This window comes from Tachyglossus aculeatus, chromosome 10 (genome assembly GCF_015852505.1).
Source record: "Tachyglossus aculeatus isolate mTacAcu1 chromosome 10, mTacAcu1.pri, whole genome shotgun sequence".
Taxonomy (NCBI): domain Eukaryota; kingdom Metazoa; phylum Chordata; class Mammalia; order Monotremata; family Tachyglossidae; genus Tachyglossus; species Tachyglossus aculeatus.
The window spans coordinates 7,998,246-8,018,518 of record NC_052075.1 but is presented as its reverse complement, the minus strand read 5'-3'; the positions used below and the strand labels follow the sequence as shown (position 1 = coordinate 8,018,518).

The following is a 20,273-nucleotide window of genomic DNA, read 5'->3' as shown; positions in this document are numbered from 1 at the left end:
GGATTAAGTGCTTTGGAGATAATGCTTCCCATAGGAGCTTCTCCTTCGGCTGTGTGAAATAGGTATCTATTCCTTTCCCTCCTTTTCAGCCACATCCTTTTGTATATCCCTCCCATCTGATTCTAATAAACACTCTGAATTCAGCCAGCTAATGATTCATCATTTTTAACAGGGATGTTTATTTCAAGAGAAGCTATGATTTAAGTCCAACATACCTTTGCCCCAGAGCATGAAATAAAGCCCCATTTAAAATACATGTCAAATCTCTGATGGCCACCTGTGAATCTACCACCCTTTTTCTCCTTCCACCTGTCCTTTCCCCCATAAAATATTACAGCCTAAGGGGTGAGTTCTTCCTTCTCTATTTTATTTCCTAATAGTATGACCAAATCTTCTACTGCAGTGCTTCCTATTCTTTTGTAGTTGGAGCCTCTAGACTGTAGGCTTGTCCTCTAGATTGTAAACATGTTATCTAGACTGTAAACTCGCCCTGTAGACTGAAAGCAAGCTCATCCTCCAGACTGTAAGCTCGCTGTAGGCAGAGAACGTGTCTGTTACATTGTACTCTCCCAAGTTCAGTAAATACAACTGACCAACTGACTGACTGAAGAGTTACTGATCTGTGGGCAATCCTCTCTCATTATCTGGGCTCCTTTGATGGAAGTCCCTTGGGACAAAGTGTGGGCAGTGATTGATTGATTGATTGATTCATTCATTCATTCAATTGCATTTATTGAGCGCTTACTGTGGGCAAAGCACTATACTACGTGCTTGGGAGAGTACAATATAACAATAAACAGATACATTCACCTCCCACAATGAGCTTCTAGTCTAGAGAGGGAGTCTGGTATTGAAATAAATTACAGATATGTACATCAGTGTTGTACTCTTTGCATATCTTGCCTCAGCACATTGCCATATTTAATTTGACTGAACATGGGCAGATGAACTCTCATCTCGTGAACACAGCTATACTTCTGCACTGAAACCTGAGATGGCAGGCCCTGAGAAGCACCCTGCATAGGTGCCACAGCCTTATCGGTTAGGAATCTCAACTCCAAGTGAATGGGCTTTTCTCAAGGCTCTCTCTGCTCTTCCCAAAACCTACACTGAGACTCCCTTGTGAGTACAATTATATGATACCATCCTCACTGACTCAGTCAACAGTTTTAAAAGTAGCTGTTCTTTTTATTCTTTCATGGAAATATCTATCACCTCTTTCCAAGAATTGGTTACACATAAATATCTCAATTCAGCAATCTGTTTTTTACAAAAGATTAGTATTAATTAGACTGCTGCAAAATACTATGTCTTGTCTTTTGCTGTCAATTTGTCTCTGACCCATAGGGATGCCATGGTCCGTCCCAAAACGACCCAACTCCATCTGCAATCTTTCTGGAAGTGTATCCATTGAGTTTCCTTGGTAAAAATATGGAAAAGGTTTTCCATTGCCTCCTTCCATGCAGTAAACTTGAGTATCCATCCTTAACTTTCTTCCATGCTACTGCTGCCCAGCACAGGTGGGATACTTTCTGATAAAAAGGCAACTAATGACTTCCCCAAACCCCATTTCACATCAACTCTACTACCACCATTAGCACTTCAATCCTAGGCTCCATGAGAATTCTCCCCCTCTACACTGGGAGCTTGTTGTGAGCAGGAAACTTAATCACAAATCCTATACCCCCCTTTTAGACTGTGAGCCCCCTCTTAGACTGTGAGCCCACTGTTGGGTAGGAACTGTCTCTATATGTTGCCAATTTGTACTTCCCAAGCGCTTAGTACAGTGCTCTGCACATAGTAAGCGCTCAATAAATACGATTGATGATGATGATGATGATCTATCTGCACTATAAGTAGTGTACATGTGTGTGTCTATGTACACACACACACACACACACACACAATCTATAGTGAAAATAAGTCTATATATATGCATTTGCAACATTTAAAAATTTCGACTGTTTCAGCTTCACAACACATCAGGTTTGACCTTTCAACACCAGACTCTGTGATTGTGAGACCCAAGTGGGGCAGGCCACGTGTCAGACCGGATTTTTCTGTATCTGTTGCAGAGTTAGCACAACATTTTTGCTCCTAGTGAGAGCTTAAAATAATTACCATAATTAATTTATGGCATTTTGGTTTGGGGCATGAGTGGTTGGAGGTGGGGCATATGGGAATAGCAGGGAAGTAGAGAACTCATTTTTAAAGTTATTATGGGGATGGGAGAGAAGGGGCAAAAGGAGGGACAATTGAAGGGGGTTTGCAGAGGCCAAGTAAGAGAGAGTGGGGATTAACTGATCACCAGACAGAATCCCCAGGAGTATCCACTTTACTTCAAATGAAATAAAAGACTCAGTAGCCCTAACCATAGACCCTTTACGACTCAATACGAATAGTCAATGCACTTTTTAACTAATGTTTTAATTGAGTACATATTTTTGGATAGTTTGGGTAAAAATAAGGTCTCTGGCCTTGGTTTGGTTTATAACAACATTCCCATAAGAAAATAAATTATGCCTTGTAGTCAACGTAGACGGTAGTTTTCCGCAACCAACTGTGTGGTAAAATCTTAGGACTGTCAGTATCATCTATTTTACCTTTGTTCTCACTCCTCCTTTCACTATTCGTAAATAATTTCTGTCTGCCTCCTCTGCTATATTGTAAATTCCTTGAGAGTAGGGAACAGGTATTTTGCCCTGTTAAACTCTTCCAACACCTAATACAGTGGTCAGCTCTTAGGAGACATTTAATAATTTCTATTAGTTGATTGACATATTTATATTAATGATAATAATGAAGTTTCAGATAAAAAAATAACCAAAATGGCTCCATTTGTCCCTGTCAGGTTTTTAGGAAAATGTGTAGACTCAAATACTAATAAAGAATGCAATCTTGTCTTGGGAAATTGCTTTTTTTTTTAGTGATTTTTTTTTTTAATCAATGGGTTGCACTCTGTGAGATGGCATTAAACTGCTGCTGATAAATTACTAATCCATGTGCTCCTAAAACTGAGCAATGGTTTTGGCTAAGAAGGAAAGGAAAAATGCAACTGATACTTACAGTGTGGATAAAGAATGGAGAGTGTCGAATGCTCCAGGGGCAATTGTAGTAATCTGGTTATCATACAGAGAAAGTAAACGCACAGAACTGAGTCCTGTGAAACTGTCGTTCCCTACGCAGCTGATACGATTGCTTCTTAACATCCTAAAAGAGAGCCAGCATTATTTGTTTTAGGAAGAATATATCGTGCACCATTTTTCTTCCCTTAAGTATGAAATCACCCTTCAGTTAAAGCAGCCATTACTATCTACTCAGTCACTTGTTTATAAACCCATTAAGTGATAAAATGCTTCCAAAAAACTTATTAAAAAATCACATTGATAAAAAGCTTCTAACAGTGGATTGTAACTTTCACTAGTTAGGATTTAAAGGTTCATTGCAATAAATGAATGACTTTTCCAATTATGACTTTGCTGTTAGAGTGATTTCATTCACCGAGGGCCTGGTTTGCTTTTTTTTTTCTCCATCTGAGGGCTTCATTTGGAGACAAAAATTTTCAACCATTTTTGTCAGACTCTGAGCTATTCTGGTGACATTTAAAAAGTCCATTTCTCATAGTTTATTCGTTACTCAGTGCACGTATGCTACAAACACATTAAAATGTTAAAACGAGGGATTGATTGCATCTGTCGATGAATTGCAAACTGCCTGGAAGAAAGCATTCTTCTACTGTTTCCACAAATTCCTTCGTCTTATGTAACCATGCTGCAGCCCAGCTTTTCTGCCCTGGATCTAAAACTCAGTGAAAGGTGGAATGTGTGTACTTTCATAGTATAAATATCTTTGTTGTCCCCCTCAAAAACCCATTCTGATTTATCCGCAGCCTTCCAATCTGGAAGCGGAACAGAGGGGCCGGCAGGGAGGGGCCGCCATTTACGGATCGAGGGCATTAAATGTCATGCCAAGAATTCAGACTCGGAGATCAAAGAACTGCCTGCCACCATTCTGCCAGGCTGCTCCTGATGTTTCTAGCTGGAGTTTGAAAATTCCAGAGGCCTGTATGGTAGGAGAGAACTCCGAGAAAGCCTTTCTTAATGAGCACAATTTTGGTTCTTGCAAAGACTCCTGCATTAGTTTATCCTAGCATCTTCATAACCTGGTTAATGGGGAGGGATTGAGATGCCTCTGAGGTATGTTCAGAGCTGCAGAGGTCCAGATCCCTGAATGGTAGAATGAGGAGCCAGAAGACTCATCACGATAGTGGGCCAGTGAGAATGAGGGAGCACACTGGTTTGGGGACGGCAATTTACTACTACTAATAATAATTATGGTATTTGGTAAGCGCTTACCATGTGCCAAGCACTGTTCTAAGCACTGGGGCTGATACAAGATAATCAGGTTGTCCCACGTGGGGCTCACAATCTTAATCCCCATTTTATAGGAGGTCACTGAGGCCTAGCGACGTGAAGTGACTTGCCCAAAGTCACACAGAGGACAAGAGGTGGAGCCAGGATTAGAACCCAGGTCCTTCAGACTCCCAAGCCTGTGTTCTTTCCACTAAGCCACACTACAAACTCTTGCTGGAAACACTGTAATGATGACGGTATTTGTTAGGCGCTTACTATGTTTCAGACACTTTACTAGTCAAGCTCCCTCATCTCACTCCAGAGAATTAGTTTCTATTTGCCCAAAAAGCCAAGTTGGACATTGTCAAATACAGTGCTTTAAAAAAAAAGTCTAAAAAAATGGTATGCTTGTTGCCACCTGCACCCAAATTAGCATGCACTCGAGCAGCGTAGCCTAGTGAATAGAGCATAAGCCTCTGAGTCAAAAGGAACTGGGTTCTAATCCTGGCCCCACCTCATCTGCTGTGTGACCTCTGGCAAACTGCTTAACTTCTCTGTGCCTCAGCTACCTCATCTGTAAAATGGGGATTAATACTGTGAGCCCCATGTGGAACATGGACCGTGTCCACCTGATTAAGCTTGTATCTACCCCAGCATTTAGTACAGGTACATTAAGTGCTTCACAAATACCATAAAAAACAAAAACAAAAATAATCAAAAAAATTCAACATATTGGGTTTCTGCCTCCCAACCACTTCCAGCACAGCCTCAAAGTGGGTAGGAAAGTTAAGAGTAATCACTAATGTGTTCTTCTGACTTTGGTACGCAAAGCCATGTGTCCATGAACAGAATCTCTGGCAATACAATTTCATTAAAAAGATCAAAAGGTAAAGAACTCAGAGTGAGAGGTCAATAAACTATATCAACACTTTCACTCCCTACACTACCTCCTCACTTCCAACCTCTAGCTCATCTTCAGCATGGCCTAATGGCAAGAGCATGGGCTTGACAGTCACAGGATGTGGATTCTAATCCCGGCTCTGCCACTTGTCTGCTGTGTGACCTTGGGCAAGTCACTTCACTTCTCTGGGCCTCAGTTAACTCATCTGTAAAATGGGGATTAAGACCGAGTCCCATGTGGGACAGGGACTCTGTTGAACCTGATTACCCTGTATCTACCCCAGCACCTTGAACAGTGCTTGGCACATAGTAAGTGCTTAATAAATACCAAAATAATAATTATTATTATTGTTTTTCCCAGACAGTCTCAGGAAGGGAAATTCAGGCAAGGACATGGGAATATAGACCGGCAGGCATCCCCCTCTTCAGATGCCTGAGCAGAAGTCATTGCCGTCAGCACAACGTTCCTCTTTGTGTAATTTGTTGTCTTACTGTTGGAGGGAAAGGTTGACAAGGAAACACAATCCCATCAGTGACATACTCTTTTAAGAAAAATAAAGCACCTCTAGCTGGGGTTGACTTAATGGGAAAAATAACTTAGGCAAAGCAAGAGTCAGAAGTCCTTCTGCTTATACTTCATCCCATGTGGTGGCAGTTCCTACAGTGTGGCTTAGTGGATAGAGGATGAGCCTGGGGGTCAGAAGGACCTGGGTTCTAATCCTGGCTCTGTCACATGTCTGCTGTGTGACTTTGGACAAGTCACTTCTCTGGGCCTCAGTTACCTCACCTGTAAAATGGGGATTAAGAGTGTAAGCCCTGTGTGGGACAGGGACAGGGATTAACTTGTATCTACCTTAGCACTTAGAACAGTGTTTGGCACAGAGTGAGTGTTTAACAAGTACCATTATTATTCATGTATTATTATGCCCATGATAGGCATTCGACAGATGCTAATGGTGATGCTGACCACGAAAACCCTCTAGTTGAATGGTTTATTCTCCAACTGGGCCAACCTCAGTTTGAACTGCTCAGATGGAAATTTAGATACCCAGAATGGATTCTGTCTTTGCTGGAGGTGTGGGAAAGTTACAAAAGAGGCAGCAAATCATCTAGCTTAAAAGACCCACAAATAAGGACACTTACAAGGTTTTGAGGCTTTCCAATCCCTTGAACATCTTGTGCCGGATGTTTTCCAAACGGTTACTGGTGAGCAGTATTTCATTTACACCAGAGGCCCCTTCAAATGCTCCTTCTTCAATATCGGTGATCTTGTTGTTGCTGAGGTTTCTAAAAGAACAATGTTATTCACAAAACAAACCAACAAAAAAAGATGTTGGCCGGTTGTAATCATTAAGGAAGCTGTAGATAATCATTGAAAATACTCAGTCGTTTCTGTGCTGAAGACACAGGAAAGGGCAACCATAATGAGGACAACCTACTCAGCCTGTGTCCACCCCGATTACCTTGTATCTACCCCAGCACTTAGTACGCTGCCTGGATAAAGTAAGCGCTTAACAAATACCTTAAAAAATAATGACCACAGAGGTGAAGTTTCTTCATGAAGATAGATTGAAAGATCAGAATTCTTCAGTGTGGAAAAGTGAAGTCTGAGAAGACACACCACCAAGGTTCCCAAAGCAGTGAAGGGTAAGGACAGGCTAAATACTAGACTATTGGTCACTAAATCTCATAAATCCATGATAGGAGGACACCCACTAAAGTCTGAGATGATTGCTTTAGAACACAAAAACCCTTCTTCACCTAATAGGCTTTGTTACCATAGGAAGTCACTCTGACCTTAAAGTTATCAGTTGATTCGAGATGGATTTGGATAAATTAATGGACTATTAATTTGTGGACTGCAATGGGTTCTCCAAGGGAAATTTATGGATGCAGATGAAAGAGTTAGGGATGTTAAGTGGCCTAGGTATAAGGAGGCAAACTGGCAAAGTAACACTTCTAATAATGACTCCAGGGACCCTCGAGAGAGGAGGGAAAGGGATGGATAGAAGGAGTTTGGGGGAGCAGAAGAGCTATTACTTTCTCTGCTCCCACAGAGCTCCAGAGCTCCTGATTCTCAGCAGAATACAACTCACTAGGGAGCCAAGTTCTGAGGAGCCCGGCACTAATTAAGCATTGTTTCTAGCCATTAGGATTGGCCTCAAGGAGGATAACCAAATCCTGGTCCCTCCCAATGCCCTCAGGCTTCTGCAACAAACAGAACATTGGGCTGAAATGGCCATTGGTCTGACCCAATGATGTTAGATATTATAATAATTATGGTATTCGTTAGGTGCATACTATGTGCCACACACTGTTCTAAGCAATGGGGTAAACGCAAGGTAATAAGGTTGTCCCACGTGGGGCTCAGAATCTTAATCCCCATTTTACAGATGAGGTAACTGAGGCACAGAGAAGTGAAGTGGCTTGCCCAAGGTCACACAACAGACAAGTGGTGGAGCTGGGATTAGCACCCATGTCCTCTGACTCCCAAGACAGTCGTCTTTACACTAAGCCACACACTGCTTCTAGGTACTGCAAATTGAGATGTAGGGGACAAATTCTAAATGAAAAGAGACCTATGAATCAAATTACCTTTAAAATAAAACCTTGGGACACTCTTTGTATCTACTCTTGCTCAATTGGAAACATGGGCTAGATTTTAATTTCTAATCAATCTTTACATAAAAAAGGCAACCACCTTGATTATCGTTTGAAATTGGTGTTGCTTACTCATCAGGAATAATGCAAAAATCTCTTTTATAAAATATACCTTTTCAGTTCAAAATATAAAGCAGAAAAAACACTCACAAATTTTTGGTGATTTTTGTGTTATTGGTTTGTAGCCCATATATTTCTTTTTATTGATGACTCTATTCAATTATTTAAGACTTGATTCAAAATATTCCTAGAAGACATTCCTGCATTGCCCCATAATAAGTGGATTTCTCCCCACCCGACACCTTCCCACCTTATATGGCACTATCTCTTCAGGATTTAAGTTCCACAAACCCCTCTGAAACTTAATTACGTAACGTAGATGCTCTAATATGTCCCACATCTGTGAGTATTTGTCTCCCCTGATCTCCCCGGTCTAGACTGTAAGTTCCTTGTGGGCAGGGAACATATCAAATCTGTTATACTGTACTCTCCCATGTGCTTAGAAATTGTACTTGTTAAGTGCTTACTATGTGCCAAGCACTGTTCTAAGCACTGGGGCAGATACAAGTTAATCCAGTTGGACAAAGTGCCTGTCCCCTTTTTATAGATGAGGTAACCGAGGCCTAGAGAAGTTATTGTGTCCAACCTGATTAGTGTATATCTACCTCAGCACTTAGAAAAGTGCCTGGCCCATAGTAAGTGCTTAAAAATGCCATAAAAAAGTGACATTCAGTCCAAATTACATTTATTCCTTCTTGCAGTTTTTTTCCAGCTAATGACACTTACTAAACAAGTCCAGTTGCAATTCCCTTACCAAAATGAGATACTACACAAACCAGTGCACCCGAAAAGATAAAGTTGTTACCTGTTGAAAGTCATCAATGAGTTTGAACCTCTACTGTCATAGTAAGCATTTTGTTTTGAAAACAAACCTATGTATGTTCCTAAAATAAGCCCGACCAGTTTCAATATTCAAGATTTTAGATTGATAAACTCACAAAAATATAAAATGAGCTCCCTGTACCTGCATGTATGGATTGATATATCTGTTAATCTTTATTAAAATAAAAGGGTGCTTTTCCTTTTCAACTCAGGATTGGATTTACAATCTGGCATGTGGTGAATGCCAAAGAATGTTTCTGTGATTGCAGAAAAATCAGACTGGTTGCTGTTTCTAAATTCATCTTGCATGGCACTTAAAAGAGGTCCTGTTTTAGCTTTGCTTTGAACTTTTATAGTTTGAGTTCATTTAAATGTACTTCCTTTCTTGATGAGCTTTATTCTGCCCTTGATTAAGTAGAGGAACAGGGCCACTTAAAATACAAACTCTAGCCTCTGTTGGTTGCAATGATTTCCAGGGGATAAGAAGCAGTGTGGCCAAAAAGGAGCGGCACAGGGCTGGGAGTTAGGAGACCTGGGTTCTAATTCTGTCTCTGCCACTTGACTGACTGCTGTGTGATAATGGACCACTCTAGTTCTCTGTGTCTCAGTTTTCTCATCTGTAAAATTGGGACTAAATACCTTTTCTCTCTCCCCTTTGCCCTATGAGCCTCATGTTGAACAGGGACAGTGTCTGATCTGACTTCATTGTTTGTATCCTAAAATGCAGCACAGTGCTTGGCACACAGGAAGTGTTGAACAAATGTCACAATCACTACGTTTGGAAGGATCACATTCTCCCATGTGACCAAGCATGGCTATGCTTAGGCTGCTATTAATAATGGTAATAGTAATGATAATAATAATAATTGTGGTACTTGTTAAATTCGTACTATGTGCCAAGTACTGTTCTAAGCACTGGGGTAGATACAAGTTAATCAGGTTGGACACAGTCCCTGTCCCACATGGGGCTCATTCTCTTAATCCCCATGTTACAGATGAGGTAACTGAGGCCCAGGGACGTGACTTGCCCAAGGTCACATAGCACACATGTGGCAGAGCCGGGTTTAGAACCCAGGTCCTTCTGACTTCTGTGCCTGTGCTGTATTCACTAACTAAGGTAAGCCATACTACTCATTCATTCATTCACTCAATTGTATTTATTGAGCGTATTCTGCGTGCAGAGCACTGTACTAAGTTTTTGGAAAGTACAAGTTGGCAATACATAGAGATGGTCCCTGCCCAACAACGGGCTCACAGTCTAGAAGGGGGAGACAGAAAACAAAACAAAATAAGACAAAAACTCTTCTCCAAAGAGCACAATGTCCCACCACTCACATTCAGTTCCACTGTGGGCAGAACAGAAGAAGAGGGGTGGCCACTCTGCCTCTCCAACAGCCCCAGCCTAATCACTCTACATGCCTGAGAGCTCTAAATGCTTGAGAGCTCACCTCCTCCAAGAGGGCTTCCCAGACTAAGCCCCTTTTTTCCTCTCCTCCTCTCCATTCCCCCTGCCCTACCTCCTTCCCCTCCCGACAGCACCTGTATATATGTTGGTACAGATTTATTTCTCTATTTATTTTACTTGTACATATTTACTATTCTATTTATTTTGTTAGTGATGTGCATCTAGCTTTACTTCTATTTATTCTGATGACTTGACACCTGTCCAAATGTTTTGTTGCCTGTCTCACCCTTCTAGACTGCAAGCCTATTGTTGGGTAGGAACCGTCTCCATGTGTTGCCAACCTGTACTCCCCAAGTGCTTAGTACAGTGCTCTGCACACAGTAAGCGCTCAATAAATACGATTGAATGAATGAATCATCTTCCTGGGGTCCTCAACTGGGGATGGACAGAGATCCTGGAGTCGGACCCTTCCAGGCTTGAAGCAACGTGACCAAGTGGTAAAAGCACAGGTCTGGGAGGGGTGGGGCCTGAGTTTTAATTCCAGCTCTGCCACTTGCTTCCCGTGTGACCTTTAGTCCATCACAAATCAATACCATTGATGGAGTCCCAGTGCCTTGGTTCCTTCATCTGTAAAATGCAGACTCAATACCTGTATTAATAATAATGGTATTTGTTGAGTGTTTATTATATGCCAAGCACTCTTCTAAGCACTGGGGTAGATACAAGGTAATCAGGTTGACACAGTCCCTGTCGCACATGGGATTCACAGTCTTAATCCCCATTTTACAGATGAGGTAACCGAGGCACAGAGAAGTTAACTGACTTGCTCAAGGTCACACAGCAGACAAGTGGCAGAGCTAGGATTAGAACCCATGTCTTCTGACTCCCAAGTCCGTGATCTTGCCACTAGGACATGTAGCTTATCTTCTCTAGACAGTAAACCCCATATAGGACAACGACTGTGTCCAAAGTGATTATTCTGTATCTACCCCAGCTGCATGGTATTCCAAAAGAAAAGTCCAAGTCCGGAAGCTAGCAGAAAGACGGGCTTAGTCTCATCACTTCAGTACATTAGAGCTGGCAGCTCTGTTCAATAGTTCTAGGCACTGTCAGGAATACCACCTCATGCGGCATCGGTACAGTGAGGCATTTCGTAAACACTTCACAAATACCACAGTCCTATCAATTAGGCTGGTGAAAGAAAGAGAAGGGAGGTGCTGATCCAGTTCTCTGGCGTTCTCCCAGCCTACGGGAGCAGGCAGGCTCAAACCCACCATGAGCAGCACCACAGGCAGAAGCCAGGGTGATCCAATCTGTCACCAAAACCTGCCAATCTCACCTCCACAACATCACCAAGATCCACCCTTTCCTCTCCATCCAAACCACTACCCTGCTGGTTCAATCTCTCATCCTATCCCGACTGGATTACTGCATCAGCGTCCTCTCTGATCTCCCATCCTCCTGTCTCTCCCCAATTCAGTCGATACTTCACACCACTGCCTCGATCATCTTTGTGCAGAAATGCTCTGGGCATGTTACTCCCCTCCTCAAAAATCTCCAGTAACTACCACTCAACCTACGCATCAGGCAAAAACTCCTCACTCTCGGCTTCAAGGCTGTCCATCACCTCGTCCCCTCCTACCTCACCTCTCTTCTTTCCTTCTCCAGTCCAGCCCGCACCCTCGGCTCCTCTGCCGCTCACCTCCTCACTGTGCCTCGTTCTCGCCTGTCCCGCCGTCGACCCCCGGCCCCCGTCCTCCCCCTGGCCTGGAATGCCCTCCCTCCACACATCTGCCAAGCTAGCTCTCTTCCTCCTTTCAAAGCCCTACTGAGAGCTCACCTCCTCCAGGAGGCCTTCCCAGACTGAGCCCCCTCCTTCCTCTCCTCCTCCCTGTCCCTCTTGCCCTACCTCCTTCCCCTCCCCACAGCATCTGCATATATGTTTGTACAGATTTATTGCTCTATTTATTTTACTTGTACATATTTACTATTTTATTTTATTTTGTCTACATGTTTTGTTTTGTTGTCTGTCTCCCCCTTCTAGACTGTAAGCCCGTTGTTGGGTAGGGACCGTCTCTATATGTTGCGAACTTGTACTTCCCAAGCACTTAGTACAGTGCTCTGCACACAGTAAGCGCTCAATAAATACGATTGAATGAATGAATGCTAGGTTCGGGGGGCTCTGGTGACTGGAGGTGGGAGAGTTTGGAGCTTACTTAGCCCCCCAAATTCTGCTGCTACAGCAAATGTAGGCTAGATGCATGCCTGCTTCCTTAACAGAACTGGGGTGGTGGTGATGGCTAAGCGCTGCTTTTCCTCTGCTCCCCGTCCTTTCCCTCATCACCCTGACTCACTCTCTTTGCTCTAACCTCCTCCCCGCCCCACAGCACTTGTGTATACATGTGCATATTTATAAGTATAATTCTATTTATTTTTATCAATGATGTGTATATATCTATAATTCTATTTATTTATAATGATGCTACTGTTGCCTGTTCACTTGCTTTGATGTCTGTCTTCCCCCTTCTAGACTGTAAGCCCGTTGTGGGCAGGGATTGTCTCTCTTTATTGCTGAATTATGCTTCCCAAGCGCTTAGTACAGTACTCTGCACACAGTAAGTGCTCAATAAATATGATCAAATGAATGAATGAATGATGAACTCTACTCTGTGACTTGTTCGGTCTCTTGCAGGACCCCTTGAATCCACGGCAAGAGAATCAGGATTAACACTGAGAGGCCAAAATGGACAACTTCATCTCATCTTTCTTGTGAAACTGGTTAAACCTTTCGATTCCCTCTTTTGTGGATGGGGAATTTCCAGAGGAGCCAATATTAAAAAAAAAAAAAAGAACAAAGAACAAAACGCAAGTCCATTTCTCCCATCATGGATATTTCTGCTCTTCACTAAGGTTAAAGTCATCGTGCATTTCTCCAGTAATGTAGAAAATTGCTGAGTTTATGAAATTTCTCTTGGAATATGAATCGTGGACATGAACAGACACAGATGAGCTATCAAGCCAGTTTGCCAATCATTTAGCTTTGATTATTTTCTAATGAAAGTTTAATGAAGCAAAAAGTCAAACGCTGGCCTTGAATGTGCTGAAAGAAGCGTAACAGCATGGTTTAGGGAATAGTAAAGGAAGTTACGAAAGATTATTGGACCCATTTTTGATTTGCTTAGAATGCAAGATCCCTGCTGTGACTGTATAATGGAACAGCTGTCTGAGTTTAAACTAAGAGATGCCAAAGCAATGCCACATGAGGTGTTGTTCCTGACGGTGCCTAGAAGTATTGAAAAGACCTGCCAGCTCTGATCTACTTCAATGATTAGACTAAGCCCATGTAAAACCGCTAGCTCACGGACTTTGACTTTTTTTGGAATGCCATGCATCTTGCAGTTTTTTGTGAAAAACTGCAAGGGAATGCTAAGTGGAAGCTAAAAGACCCTCTGCATGTTCAGAGAGACAAAGGGGAATAAACTTACATTTTACGCAGTTGAGGGAGTTTCTTAAAGATCCCAGTAGCCTCTAACACGGTGAATTCGTTGTTGTTGAGTCGCCTGGAAAAAGAAACAAAATAACCAAAACAAGCCCAGAGCACTTCCAAAGCCTCTCACAACACCGTTCTTAAATTAAAAAACAAAAAAACTTCACTGTTTGTTCTAGGAGTGCAAATATAACATTTTGTTGGATTCACTTTTTTTGAATTGGCAAAAATTGTTGCTGAAGCATAAACTAGGCACTAGCTCCGTGACAGTTAATTCCAACTAGTTCAAGAGTTTTAATGCAGCCGGATGACATTTCAAATTGTTTCATTCAGTCATGGAAATAAGGGACCTATAAAAGGCATTCAGGTGGGTAACACCTTGGTTATCTGTGTGGCTTCCTCAAAGTTGAACACTTGGCATTTACACAGGGTCTTTTATCCCCTTAACTCAAAGCCATAGGAAATTAAATTTTCATGCTGGTTATTTAATTGAAGGCAATTTCAAAAGACTGGCTTTGTTCTTGCTATACAGTCTCGGGTACACTACTGATAGGAAAATAGATTTCAGCGGCTCTGCTGAGGGCCAGGAATCCTTAAAGTACTAATGATCGAAATCAAACGTTTTAACTCTGAGCATGAGTTCAAAGAAGGCTTATTACTTGGGGACACAAGCTTGATCACAACATTCCTGGGCAAGAGATTGGTTGGTTTTCCTCTTTGGAGTCATAATTGGAGAGAAGGAGGAGGAAGGGGCTGACTTACAGTTCTGCGGTATATTGTGGGATGTGATCGGGGATCTTGGAGAGCTTTTGGTTGGAGCAGTCCACTGTGGTTCCCTCACAACGACACTTTTCTGGGCAAGCTAGGTCGGCAAAGCAGTCGCCACTCAATTTTGACCGATAATCTTCTGTGCCTGGGAGGATTCAAGTCAAAATAAAGAGCCTGAGTCTGAAGGGCAGGGTTATTTCTTTCTTTAAAGAATACAAATGGCAGAACTATAAATCAGACACTGGGTAGGTAACTGAGGAAACATCTGGTCCAAATGGGTCACACTGAACAGTGAACAGATGTAAGGGTGTCAGGAGAGGGTTGGAACTTGCTTTAAGTCATACGACGGGTTTACATTAGAAGATGAGCTTTTCACAGCTGTACTTTCTGCTGATCCTGCCATGAGCCAATCTAGCCTGTTCACAGATCACCACACAATGGCATCAAATTCTTATTTTTCTTTGAGTCAAGTTTCTCCAACTGCCCTCCCTTGCAAGCAGAGACTTGTATGGCAACTTTATTAGGGCTTGGTTTAGGGTTTTCTTTTTTCCTTCTTTTTTTTTTTTTTTGGTGTCGATTAGGCTACCAGCCCTCTGAATTCTACTGCAGCTGACTACCTTCCACATCGCCTCACAAATACACAAGAGCTCCCACCCCCCATTTTTTTTTCCCCAGTTAGCTTTGAATAATCCTGACTAAGCCTCAGCAGCTTGCCATGCTGTAGAAAGCTGCGTGACTTTCCATGGTGCTTGACAGAACCATGTTTTACTCATACCTTGCAACCACATGGTTAGATCAAGCACAACAGAAAATCTCGCTAAACCGTCAATACTGCGTCCACTAGGGCAAGGAAAAGACCAAGAGGAAATTTGAAGGAAGCAAAGGGGAGTAGGAAGAAGAGGAAGACAGCAACAGACACCTGGAAGTGTAATACTGTTTACAAGACATGCATTCTTCTTCAGAATGTTCACAGCCATTGTAAGCATGTAGTGAAGACAAAGTTTTACTCAAGTTCCAAAAACGACTAGGTTGAGGGGTCCCGCCACCATTCCTTGTGATCTACAGAAAGGAAACAAGGTCTTTCATACAGGGAGGAAACATTTTGGAAGAAAGTGACGTAGGCTCAGAAGGGAAAAACAGAGAAGCTGAAAAGACCTATGGGTTCCCCTTGGAACAAAGGTGCAAAGGACTGAGACTTAGCAGAAGGTGCATCAGTATTGGGAAGAAAACTGTGTTTTAGTTCAATCACTGAACTTTACTTACAGCCAAAATGGTGAACTCCTGCAAAAGTAAAGACAGCCAAGAAGGAAAGAGAGACAGAGCATTCCCAATTGAGATTAAAACATGAAGCTGAGCTCTCTCACTAACATAAGCCATTTCTCTCATATTGTACAAGGGGTTCAAGTTAAAGGAGTTTGGATTGAAAGGTGAGGGTCCAATGGGTATGCATTAAAAATCAATTTTATATAACATTTCCCCCCACCCGAAATAAAAAACCTACGTTAAATGAAGTCATTGCAAAATCAAGCATGTTGCATAATGATATGCCAAATCTGAGTAAAGTTTTTGACATTTAAAATTAATTAAAGACACTGAAAACTTTCACCACTACCTTCGTTCAAATTCAAATGCTATGGTTTAAGATTCATTCATTCAATCGTATTTATTGAGTGCTTGCTGTGTGCAAAGCACTGTACTAAGCGCTTAAGATGGCACGGCATTTTGGTTTCTAGATCAATGCAAGTAATGTCATTTAGACACATGGAATACGGGCACGATATTAAATTCTGAATATGCTAGAACTACCAGAACAGGGAAGCTTTTTCCTACCTAGCCACATTTGAAGTGGCCAAGTGAGCTAAGCGCAGAGAAAGTGTTTTGGAAAGTGTTTAAAAACAGAAGTGCTATACAAATTCCTCATATTATTACTGTTGTTCTTCAGTTTCCAAACAAGATGATGTGGAAACACTGTTGATAAGGTTGAGGCATCAGTGGCGTTAGTTAGAGCCAGTCTCTATGACAATTCTACACTCCCCCTGCTCATACTGCTGACATTTGATGTTGCTTCAGTTCACTGCTTGTTGAATGGCTTGCTAAAATAAGCTTCTATCTCCTATAAAGTAGCACCCTCGGAGGCTCAAATTTAATAAATGGAAACTGCAAATTTAAGCTCAGATCTGAGCTTAACATAGATAAGATAGGTTTTTATGCGGGACACTGTGGCAGCTGGCAGAAATAAAGGAATATTATGGTTGGAAAGGGACACTGTCCTCTACATTAGAGCTATCGTTTCCTTCACAAGTGAAAAATATAAAGATGCTTCCTCATTTCTTTTCATCTTAAAGAGGAGCATTAAAAAATCCAAAGGTTTTGAATATGCTGTGGAAATACTGATGACATGCTACACTTTTAGAAGAAAATTCTGCTGCCTTCCTGTAGCAAGAAAACAACCATTTGGTATTAATCCTAGAGTAAAAAAAATTAGAAAACTATGGTATTCAGATTCTCTTCCTGCACACCTGCTTGTAAAGGATGATTCTGTAAAATGCCCTCTTCCGTGGCTATCCTTATGCTCAACTAAACTTCAAGTGATCATTCCAGCTCAGAGTAAATAAAGCAAGGTCAATAAAAGAAAATCTGCCAAAACATATCAGATTATAGGTCAGTAGCTCTAATCAATCTGTCCACAAATACTTACTACAAGGACAAGAGTGTACCCATCATAGTTATACCAGAATCTTTTTCAGAGCAAATAAATGAAGATCATTTCTTGGCATTAATGTTTGGACAGGGGTACATTTTCAATCCAGCATCTAGTACTTGTTAGTTTAACAAATATCATGTATACGCAATATCCTAAGAAAACATTTCACAAACGTGGCAGGCAAAGAAAAGACAGGTAAAGAAACTTGTGTCAAAGAGCTAGGACAAACAGCAGAGTTTACACGGATGGATGAAATTTAAGTTGCAAAAAAGATAGTCTAAAAAATATTTTATCCATCTGGTTAAAATATCCATGGCATATGGAGTGCCAGTGACCTCTGAATGCCTTTCTGAAGGACATCGGCATTTTTCCCATGGCACTCTATTGGGACTCCAGAAATCTGGGGATTGGGAAGTCAAAGGTGAACCAGCAACAGTTGCGACAGCCAGCAGGAAACTGCAAAACTGCTCTTTGAGCATATAAAAAGGCAAAGCAGAGAAAAACCATTTGCTCAAGATCTGAACAATACAAAAATCTACTTCTCTCCCCCTCCCTGCTCCCAGCCCCAAAAGAAAGCCCACTAATTTAATTGTTTGAGACTGACTGCCGGTAGTCTTAGCTCTTTCACGGAGGTAAGATTCTCTGTCTTCAAAACCAGCCCAGGAAGCTGCATTTTAAAAACAGCAAGGAGAGAAGGTACCTTAAGCAAAGATACTAATTTAAATAGAAAGGAGCAGGTACAGCCTTCTATTTAGAGAGAAGTAGAGTGGCAAAGTGTGTGAAAGAAAAACCATGTGTGTGGTGTGTGTGGATTAGAAACTGCATGCAAAGCCCACGTTTCATAAACCACGAACTAGTCAACTATGCAGAGAACTAAATCTACATAGAAGGTGCTCACTACATTAAAAAAAAAGCATGCAGCAGGTTTCTAGGAAACTGTGGCAAAAGTTGGTCTTTCAGGGTGAGAGAAAAAATGTCTGCAATTAGTCCTACTACAAAGCCAAACCTACCTGGAATGAAATACTGTTCTTTAGCTAAATAAAACAAAAGAGAAAAAAAAAATAGAAGATGCACCTGAATGTCAGCAAGCAAAGATAAGAGTTGTATTAGATTAAGTATAGACTAAAGTTAATTAAGGTAATTAAGGGAAAAAAATTATGTAGTCAAACAGGAGCAGGAATTTTACATCTATAGCCACTAAAGTCGCAAAAGTACCTTGGAATATGGACGATAAAAAGTGATTTTTTTGGCATTTGTCCTCCAGTAAGAATAAGCCAGAATGTGAACTGGTTTCCGGGAATATGTTGGATATCACATGATTGGGGTGGGGTTTAGTAAAAATGGATTAAGATCAGTAAAACCAAAATTCAATGTCAGTTTGAGGCAACCCCTGCTCACCGTTCAAAGCACAGGTTATTTCGTTATATTCAGCCAAATGCTTTGAAAGCATACTCCATAAATTTCCGAAGATAGATTCTTTGAGAAAATAATTTAACTTGGTGCTTCTAGTTGAAATCAGACCGCAAGAAGAACGAGGATGTGCCCGTTAGATGAGAGCATTAAAAGCCATCCCTTCAACTGATCTGCTGCAGGAAACTGGGCCAATCACTAATTGTGCCTGAGTTTCGTTTTCAAACAAAGGAGGTTGGGGCTGTACTTCATTTTCTCAGTGGTGAGTGATGGGATGATCTACATTTTGAAAGAGTGTTTTGACATGGCTGCATAAAAGCCTAGGTAAGTGCAAGGAGCAAATAATTACTTAGCTGCCTTTCAATGTGCCAAATATTTTATTTCTTCTGCTCGACATCATTCGAACAATATCAACAGTGGCAATGACTAAGCCTCAACCAATCTCATTTCCTCCGAGTTCAGCGGTAGAAGAGAAAGCAAAGGTTCCGCAATGTTTAATAATTCAGCAGGGAGCCAGCTGTTTGTGACTTCTGGAACCGCTGTCTTTGGGGCAACGTAAGGAAAATGACAGATGAACCCAGCAAATTACCTGAACAGCGGAATTTCTTGCTTTTAATCTGGCCAATTCTTTTGTTTGCCAGCCGGCGGGGACTGGCGCAGCGAGCACCGCTGGTCTCGATAGGGTTTGTGTGGAGATAATCCGCCAGCCACTTCAGATGGCAGTCGCAAATAAACGGGTTCTGAGCCAAATGCCTTTCAGGAACACAAAGTGGTTTTACATATTATTAGCAACCGGCTCAACTGTTTCGACCGAGGAAAGGCTACGAGGATGCACGTTTTCAACGATAAGGACCGCCGAGCCCGATACAAACGGCACCTACAGAGTCTGTATAGCGCGCAGGGGTGAAAAGGTGCCTTTGGCAATGGTCTGAAGCTTGTTGTCATACAAGGACAGAAGGTTCAAGTTGTGTAGATCTTGGAAAGCATCGACTCGTAAGCAGTTGATCTTGTTGGCATTCAGTAATCTGTTGAATTAAATGGAGGCCATTAATTCCATTGAGCTATTGCTCTTGGGTAATGCTCACACTCACATTTGGAGTTGGGACGTTCGGCAGCTGGGTGATTATAGGTATCCGGTGCCAGCTTAAAAGAAGGGGAGTGTATTCATCTTCAGCGGTAAAATTGCAGATTTAGTGGTAGTAGGAATGATCACAATTTACTGAATAGCCATTTGGTGCAATGTACTTTGCTTGGGAAAGTCCAAGAGAAGCATGAGATACATTCACTCTCAACAAGGAGCTTACACTCTCAAGGGAAGACAACCATTAGTGATTTACTTGTTTACTGAAGATGCGTGAATTGTGTGCAAACAGATCAAAACCTTAAATGAAGGCTTCTTCCTATTCCCAGAGATTATTTAAATATTTGAATTAGAGATGGTAATATTCTAATCCAATATTGGGACGAGGGTCAAAAACAATTTGGTGCATGGATGAGGAAATGACTCTCCCCTGTGATTTCTGCTTCACTTTATGACCCCTGCCACCACCGCCCCCCAACCCTGACCTGCCCCAAACACTGATTTTGGGGTCAATAACCGGCCTTCAGACTCATTTCCTTCCTGCCTTCACTCATCATTCATGGTCTTTATGGAGCACTGTACTAAGTTCTTGGAAGAATACACATTCCAGAGTAATTTTAGAG

At 41.8% G+C, this 20,273-nt stretch overlaps 1 protein-coding gene across 1 annotated transcript in view; it reads right to left on the bottom strand.

The window, feature by feature from the left end:
• The window catches only part of SLIT2 (slit guidance ligand 2), a 320,705-nt gene that overhangs the window by 63,785 nt on the left and 236,647 nt on the right, over positions 1 to 20,273 (bottom strand). The window contains exons 15-21 of the mRNA XM_038751941.1: positions 19,451 to 19,594; positions 19,159 to 19,322; positions 18,170 to 18,193; positions 14,450 to 14,600; positions 13,686 to 13,760; positions 6,396 to 6,539; positions 3,067 to 3,210 (exon numbers count right to left, since the gene is read on the bottom strand). Of these exons, the coding sequence (XP_038607869.1) occupies positions 3,067 to 3,210; positions 6,396 to 6,539; positions 13,686 to 13,760; positions 14,450 to 14,600; positions 18,170 to 18,193; positions 19,159 to 19,322; positions 19,451 to 19,594 (846 nt within the window). The remainder of the gene's footprint in view (positions 1 to 3,066; positions 3,211 to 6,395; positions 6,540 to 13,685; positions 13,761 to 14,449; positions 14,601 to 18,169; positions 18,194 to 19,158; positions 19,323 to 19,450; positions 19,595 to 20,273) is intronic.